Here is a 9,321-nt window from a genome sequence, read left to right as displayed (position 1 = left end):
TATGATCTGATTGGTGAACCACAAGACCAACAGAACATAGCCCATTTTTTTCATTTGTGCCCGTCTTATGTAGGCCGATAAATCAACCACACACCTATAATGATATAATGATTGGTGTTTTCAGGGATGACATCACATCTTTATAATAACCTGCATAAAACTGCAGACACTCCTGTTCGATGTATATTTTATAAACTTACCGGTATGTCTTGCGGCTGTTGAGTTACCGTCGGCTGAAGGGTTCTTTTGGCGATATGTACATAATATCTCCGGATAAAATCCTATCTTTGACGACTTTTAAATCCACGTGGAATATGACAACCCTCTGTCCTGTTACCAAATACCGGTAAGTGTCTAAACTGTACGCAGGTGTGTTCCTGAAAGATTTGCAGCAGCACAATTGCATATTTTAATGAACAGGTGACATCAGACAACGTAGCATCCATCAGTAGCAACACAAATGGGGGTAGGTGGGTTGATTTACCGGACTAGTATGACAGTATTTGAGCCTTGTTAAAACACGCACTTAAAATAGAGCTATATCAATAAACACCTAGGTGACTAAGTTGTATATCGTTCATTAGTATCAAAACAGATTTGGTAGGTTGATTTATCGGACTATTTCGGGATAGCTCAAGTTGAAAATGCGTCCGACTCGTAGGTGGTGGATAGCAAGTTTGAACCTCAGTGCCGACAGGAATTTTTCAGTACCTTCGAGCAATATAATCTGCCTCAGCTCAGCTTCTTATAACTCAAAATTAGCTGAGAAACAGTCAATGTTATTTGCTGCAAACAAAAAGCAACGTTAAATAAAGACTTATTTTTTTTATACGTTGTTTTGTCCTATATGAGTGTGTTGGTGTTCAACCCTTGCACTAGAAATGTTTGGATTTACTGTCGTTGAATACCCTTAGGAGCGCTTTGATGTGAAAATTGCATACTCTTAAATACATCGGCTATATCTGCGAGACAAAATTACGCTACATGTGACTGACCTCGAAGTTGCGTATGCTCCCAACTACGCTATTATTTTGTGCTGAAAATTAATTTGACCATAATCGGGTCAGAGGACACGACAAATAATGAGCTAAAGAAATCAATAATGTATTCATTCTTTTAACTACGCGCATTCAGATAAAATTTACAAGTTATATTTGGAGTTTAAACTATATAAATTATAAACACATGTTTGTTGCATTAGCCTTTTCACTACGTAACACGATAAGATAGGATACAATTTATTTATAGACGGCCTGATTTAAAGCAACAATTCAACATCATCAGCAGGGAGACCTTTTGTCGACGTGACACAACTCGTCATTCGGATCCCGATTGAGTTGTACGTTTACATAGCCTCAATGTGGACAAGAGATTTATTACTGAAGTTTATCAAAACCAATTGAATGTTTCAATTTTGAATGGATTAAAATAATACTAAAACTTATTTTGACAAGGTGATATCAATGTACGTCAAAATTAGCTGTCTTATATATATATATATATATATATATATATATATATATATATATATATATACATATATATATACATATATATATACATATATATATATACATATATATATATATTTATATACATATACATATATATATATATATATATATATATATATATACATATACATATATACATATATATATATATACATACATACATACATATATATATATATATATATATATATATATATATATATATATATATATATATATATATATATATATATATATATATATATATATATATATTTGGTATAATTAGGAAACTTAATTGATCATTATCCATCAAAATTCCCATAGTCTGTCCGTCCACTGCATGACTTTAGCTCTGTGTCCTCCTCTTGGTTAACCATGAAATCAACAGTTTAGAGCTGCATAACGTACATTTCCAAGTACATTTTTTCTTCTTCTGTTTTTAAATATTGTTGAAAAAAAAAATGGTTATTCAACCTCAGTTCTCAACTTTGGCATCATTATGTCTGTTACGACTGAGTCATGTTGAATCAATTCTGGTATGTTCGAAAATAAACAAAAAACAAAGAGGCTCGCTTAAAATGACTAAACGAAATAAAATGTAGCACAAAATATCAGAAACATTTATATTGTAAGTTTTTTGACACAATAATGCGAGAAATGAATGCTCTCAAATTAGTTTTTAAAAATTAAAACGAAGGGCAATGTGCAAATAACATGTACGTAACATAAAGAAATGTTTGATTTCTTTTTTCCTCCTTGGAACACACTGTTGACTTCCCTTTCAGAGCCTTCGTGTTCAGTAAGGGAAACCTGTTTACACATAAAGTAGCATTGGCTTAGAAAAGTAGTTCAGCCAATTTTTTTCATTAGTGTTTGACAAATAGGATAGAAAGATGTATATTCTTATGAAGTAGATATATTACAATCTATTTTATTTTAGTCATTTTTTATAGTACACAAAAATTGGCTTAAAGTTGTCATAATAATGTGATACGAAGTTCACAAGAAAAAGAAGTGCCATAAACATTTACCAAATGACGTCATTCTTAGTATTGAGCGAATTAAATGTAATTGAATACCGTGTGGTCGGCGGAATAATATTTCATATAGGCAATGTGATGCGGTCTTGTTTATAGAAGCTGTGACGCTGATGGTTGTAGTTTGACGTGGCGACTACGTATACTGCAGGTTTATCCACTATAATTGCGGCAAAGTTGGTGACGAAAAGTGCGTAATTGGTAGGTACTCATTTCTTAGGAAGTGACACCGAACCTTGTTGACCTTTATAAATAAAGTGAAATGATTTATGTTTTGAAAGCCAATGGAAACATTTGGTTAAACTGCTGATATTAGTGACGTTCTCGTGTCGACAACCATTGAATGCATGCGCTGTCACTTCCATGTTTCAGTGGTGTATTCCCGGATTTTTACGGTGGAATTCCCCTTTAGTTGATGGTTACACTCTTGCGTAATCACCCGTGGGTATTTCCGGCCAGAAACTTTACACAAAAGCTTTTAAGTTGTATTTGGACCAAGAAAGGATTAGTTCTCAAGTTTAGTTTTAGTTCGCAGGAATTTTTAAGTTCAAACTGAGTTCAGTGCCATAGAACGAAACCGGAATCGAGAGAGATTGTTGAAGCGAAATAATATTTTTTTTGCATACAAAACAAATCTCAGCAATTCCAGCTAGCTGAAGGAGAATGGAAAGGTATATACATGTATATATAAATATATAGTAGTTCTTGATCTGTATTTTGTATACGTGTCTAATAACAAAAAATTATGTCAGTGTGAACATGTGGGCGCATTTGCTCGAAATAAATTCAATATTGCTCGAAATAAATTCAATATTGTTCTTACAAAATTTAATACTAAATTAGTTTAAGCAAAGTCTATCCAATCATGATAATTAAATGCTCTGCACCTTCCCAAATGAAAATGATTAATTGCCTTGAACTTTTATAGTGATAGCCAGCTAAAGAATTTTTTTTTACAGGCCATGTTTTACATTTACTCAAATTAAATATAAATTGTTGTTTTGATTATAATACTAATTTTGCTTAAGCAAAGCCTGTTCAGTCCTGATTATTGAATGATCTGCACCGTAGTTGTCATCAAGAAACATACAGACAAGAATTATCAGTCACTATGGACATTTACAATGGTGGCCATGTAGCAAACTGGGTCAAGTAAAGAACGTGTCAAGTCTGATTCTCACAGTATAGGGTAGTATGAATTTGTTTATCAACATGTAACATTTAATCCGAATTATACAGGATCACACCTTTAGGTTGGTCGCATCCAAAAATGTTGACTCTGTGTACTTAAACATTGAGTTTGCCATGCATGTTTCTCGGGGGGTGTAAATAATGTCCTTTCAAAGGAATAAGGATCCAGATAAAGTGAATAATTGCCGTTTAACAGTGTGTACAATACAATTCTCAAAAATGACACCCATTACTGAAATATTTGGTGCTGAACACCAACATGACTACAGTAAACTGCCTCAAGAAAAAGGATAATAATAATAATAATGCTTTATTTATAGAGGGCGACTCATTAATTAAGGACTATTCTCCCTTGAGGCCGGAGAGTATAACAATGCACATTATATGAAGATAGCAATAATTACTGTTTATTTTAACATGTTTAGGATTAAAATACTGAATTCCATTATCTATTAGAAGCACATAAATGCTCATGATATCTCTTCTTAAATACTCTACTATTTTCAGCAGATTTTACGTGTAGTGGAAGCTTGTTCCACATAACTGTACCAGAGTATTAGAAGCTCTTTTTAAATTGTTCTGTTCTTGGTTTTGGTGGTAGGTTTTCATTTGATATTGCTCTCAACTGGTATTGTGTTGACAAAGGCCTGAAGATCCTCTGGTGCAGTTCCATGTAGACATTTATATAAAAGAACTGCCTTGTGAAAATCTATCCTGTCATATATTGTGAACCATTTGAGTTCTGTAAATAATGCTTTTGAGGGATGATCAATAGATGCATCTCAAATTATGCGTGCTGCTGGTTTCCGAAGTTTATAAATCCTGTCAAGCTCACATTTAGCAGTTTCCCCATACATTTGAACAATAATCCGTTGTTGGAAGAATATATGACTTATAGTAAAGATTTCTAGTTTCTATAAGTAAATATTTCTTGATTCTGCTGAGTAGGGCAATTTTGGATGACAGTGTTTTACAAAGATTATCAATATGGTCATTCCATGATAAATTATTGTCTGTGCTCACACCTATAAGCTTTTCATGTTTGACATTTTCTGATGGATGATGATCTATTACAAGAGATAGTTCTGGGTTCCCTGACTTATGTAACTTTTGTGACGTCCCCAAAAATTGCACCTTTTGTTTTACCTTCATTAATTACCATTCTATTTTGTTGTGCTTAGTTTTGGACTCGAATAAGGCCTGAGTTTAATCTCATTTTGATAACTTCAGCATCAGAATTAGATGTATACAAGGTTGTATCATCTGCAGACATCTGTATTTGTGGATTCATTGTATAATGGTAGATCATTGATATAGATAAGGAAGAGGAGAGGGCCCAAAACTGAGTCTTGAGGGACCCTTGAATGAATTGTGCGAGTTTGAGAGCTAATATTGCCAGTGCTTACTTGTTGAGACCTTTGGTTTAGATATAATCTAAACCAGTTTAAAGAAGGATTGTTAAACCTGTAACAGTCCAACTTTTGCAGCAGAATTTCTTGATCAACAAGATCAAAGTCTTTCTTGAAATCAAGGAAAAAATGTGTCTATCATAACAAACAGTTTAGTAAAAATTTGTTTTCAACATGCATTGTCATTTTGACAACGCTATGCAACATTAAATCTCGATTACACATTAATCTTGACCTCTTGCAAAACTTGCCACAATTTTAACATTGTGCTGTAAGCATCTCTAATTATATATATATAGAGAGAGAGAGAGAGAGAGAGAGAAGAGATCGCATGTTGTAGAAGAAAAAATAGTCCTTTGAAAAATGTGCAGATCATTTGGTTTGACATTTTATGATAGCTTTGTCCTGTTTGAAATATAGTTTCTTTATCTGGCCAAAATGATGAGATTAGTTGTTTTTTATGTTAGTATTGTTCATGATTTGGTTGTTTTGTTTTTTTTTGTGTTGAAATTTCAGAGTTTGTATCTACATGTACTTGAAGAAGTTATATTAATGGTGTGGCTAGATAAAGATATAAAGTATATATTATTAATTTTATTTATTACTGTGTATTTTTATGTTGGCTTTTTCGAAATGCCTAATTTTAGAAAACATCATTCGAGTATTGGAATGAACCATTGTTTTGCATCAATGGTCAGCTAAGCTTGATAGCAATAGGAGAGGCTGTGTTATCAGGAAGTCCTGCTTCTGAATAAAGGACACAGCTGGACAGATCAAAATTAAAAAGAGAAAAGTAGAAGAAATATTTAATATTTAATTTGGTTAAAATTCATTGAAATTAAGTATAAAAATGTTTGTTTACCTTGTACCTCCTAATGGCAAAAAGAATGTTCTCATAAGAAGCAATAATTTTGTTACAAGGTACAGTCTGAAGTACTTATTTAATGCAGGATCTTACCAAAACTTTAGATTCAACATGGTCCTTTCCCCCTTTTCTGTTTGAAAAATTGTGCAAATATTCTGAATAGAAGACTTATTTAGGAAAGAAGTTAAACTAGGGCATTAAAATATAAACTGCAGTATTTGCTCATTTGGTTCACTTATCTGCAAATCCTACTTGAATCTGCTTTGTGCAGCACAGGAAAGTTGTTACTTTTGTAATTTTTTAAAATTTAATGTGGAAAATCTTGTTTTCTTCATTTCAGTTGCTCCCGCCATGTCAGGGGGAAGCACTCCCACTGAATTAGAGAACAGCAGTGGACAAAGTGTATCTGTGGTTCAAGTGTCAATACCTAACCAGCCAGTTCAAGTGCAGTCTGTTATACAGTCACATGTTCAACCATCAGTTATACATGCAACAGGGCAAAATGTTCCTACCATACAAGTTGTGAGAGTAAGTCTCATAAATCTATGCTACCATTGGTAGAGGATCAGTCCTTTATTTCTAGGCTGTTGCTGTTTCATCTTTGCTTTCACTAAAATCATGGTTTTAAAGATGATGTCTACAAAGCAGTAGAAATAAACTTTAAAAAATGTGGCTGTTTTATTTGTGCCTAATAGTGTTTAGTTATCCTCCTGTTTTGCAAAAAAGCAATTGTTTTTAAAATTAAAAGGAACGTGTAATTCTCAACTTTAATTTTTAAAATCCAACAGTGAACTCTGACCCGCATATATGTAAGGGGATAGGGTGAGGGCAGTCATGACACAGAAGAATGTGGTGATGATACTGCATTGCTGCATTTGACGTTTGTCTCTAAGGCAGTGACTTTGGAAATTAATTTCCATCATTATGTCTGCATTTGTTTGTCAGTCAATGCTCCGTGTTACTTGATCTCCAAGGGTGATATTTTTCCATCTTACCTTATATACTTGTGTATAAGCCCATTCGCGTATAAACTGCCCCCCCCCCCCCCCCGGTAAAAACATTAAAATGTGCATGAGCCTCACATAAGCCAACCCATAAGTTATCATCGTATATGTTATCATTGTCTGATTCAGATTTGGCATCATCCTCAGTTCCATCCATGGCATTGCTGATACAGCACTTTCGAAATGGTTTGGCAATCATTTCTGATGGAAATGAGTCCCATGCGTCTTTTACCCACTTGACGACCAAAATTCTATGTCCGGCCTCATGAAATTCCCGCCTGCACCTGAACAAACCCATTCGGACCACATCTTTCATGACCTGTCTTTAAATGGCTTGTTTAGGCAAACATTAAGTGATTGTAATACTGGTGAAACCTGGTATCACAGTCAATTTAGTTTTCTTTTTTTTTTGCGGCCTTTTTGACCTTATCTGTCTTGTGTGCTCGAAACATGTCCCAGACAAGCATTGAAGTTTTCTGGAGAAGTGCACCAGGTCTCTTGTTCCAGACTTTCACCAACGATTCAGTCATTCCGCTTTCTTCAATCCATCCCTTTTCATGTGCTTGAACAATGACACCAGCAGGAAATTTCATGCTTTTCAGCAGGGTCTTCCTTTTAAAAATGATGACAGGAGGTAGCTTTGATCCATCAGCTGAACAGACCAAAACAACCATGAAATGTGTTTTTTCATGACTGGTCGTTTTTGTCAGAATAGTTTTCTCACCTACAGCATTGACTGTTTTATTGCTGGTAAGTCAAAGGTCATAAGCCTCTCATCCATATTTCCGATTTGTGATGGTTCGAATGAGCACTCCTCTTTGTGTTTAATGATGAACTTCTGAAATAATTACATTTTTTTCATCCAAGTCTTCTGATAGCTTCTGCGCTATCTTTGTTTGCTGCCTGTGGCAAAAACCATGCTGGTACATAAAATGATAATATCAACCAGCTGATGCAACAAATTTTGAATCTGCCAACTTGTATTTGTCATCTTTGAGAATGTATCCATTGAAATTCACTTACAAAATCACAGAGTTCTTTCTCCAATTCAGGGAATGAGGTGATCCCAGTCAGACGAGCCTTCTTTGTTCGTAGCATTTCTTCTAATGCTGCTTTGCTTTTCCGCTGTTCCCGTCCTTACCTCTCATTCACACAAAATTGTTGTGCTGTAACACAGTTGTTATTTACTTCTGCATATTTAGTAACTTTAAGTTTGAATGCTGCGTCATAAGCAGAACACTTTATTTTACTTCAAACACTATTCGTTTTATCAGCTCGAATATAAATTTCTGGAAAGAATAAACTGAAATAACTTTTGAAATTGGTAGTATCTTATTTATACTTTATCATGTAATATTTTTCCATGGGTGGTTGGTTATCAATTTGTATTGGATAATTATTTATTATTGTTTCGTTTTTTTGTTGGCTTTTTTTTACTGCCGGTAGCATGATTCAGTGGACGAACAAATGATTGGTTGTCAGTGGACATTTCTCAAGCATTGTGACAATCAGAACTTTGAGTAGAAACCACGACCACTTCCTTATCTCATTAAACAATACATCAGAGAGTAGGCGTATTAGTAAAGTCATTGGCATTGTGCAACAAAACAAATCCATTATCCAAGTGGCATTTACCACACATTAAGCATACCAGTAGTTGTTTGTACAACACTCTACAGCTAACAAACCAATTTGTTTTGCAAACAACTAAACACAGTAGAAGAGAAACAGTGGCTGCCTTTTACTTCTAAAAACACCTGTCAAAGAAATCCCACAGATTATATTTTTAACAATTAATCGCGCTGACTCGTATGTTGCTACTTGCCTGTGTTTTACCCTTCCTAGTCATGTGTGCAACAAACCCATATGGACCCTCTTGGTGTGGTTGCTTTAAGACTCTCATACATGTATTTCTACTTGATACCAAAATGTTTCTGTTGTAAATCATTTCAGTATCATAATTCTTTAATATTTTTATTTAGTTTCTTTTCATATATACACTATAATAAGCTGGCGTGCATTTGTACCGTACCGTAGAGTTTAATGATCACTGATTAGTTACGGATTAAATACTTGATGGAGAGATTACTAATATGGCAGTTCTTTTGGAAAATACATGTACCACCATAGCTCAAATAACGTGTGGCTGCATTTTCTGGTAGATGGACATCTATCAAATAGATGTTAAGTATGGTAATACCTGTTTTCTTATTCATTATCCTACGTTTAAAGTTAGAAAAAATACTTGTCTCACTTCAAGGCCCCACATATCATATGAGGCATGTGGCATCACTAGGCATGTCATCTCGTCTTTGGCAA

At 34.2% G+C, this 9,321-nt stretch overlaps 1 protein-coding gene across 3 annotated transcripts in view; it reads left to right on the top strand.

Annotated features, from left to right (window-relative positions):
* Positions 1-203: 203 nt before the first annotated feature.
* LOC149779387 (cAMP-responsive element modulator-like) overlaps positions 204-9,321 on the top strand; it is a 52,244-nt gene continuing 43,126 nt past the window's right edge. The window contains exons 1-2 of one of the 3 annotated variants that reach the window (XM_089940036.1): positions 204-346; positions 6,339-6,526. In XM_089940036.1, the coding sequence (XP_089796162.1) occupies positions 6,350-6,526 (177 nt within the window). In that variant the 5' untranslated portion in view covers positions 204-346; positions 6,339-6,349. The other 2 variants (XM_089940035.1, XM_089940034.1) reach the window with 2 other exon arrangements.

Source organism: Sinohyriopsis cumingii, chromosome 17, assembly GCF_028554795.1.
Source record: "Sinohyriopsis cumingii isolate HCF-2022 chromosome 17, ASM2855479v2, whole genome shotgun sequence".
NCBI lineage: Eukaryota > Metazoa > Mollusca > Bivalvia > Unionida > Unionidae > Sinohyriopsis > Sinohyriopsis cumingii.
This window is presented reverse-complemented; position numbering and strand designations above follow the sequence as displayed.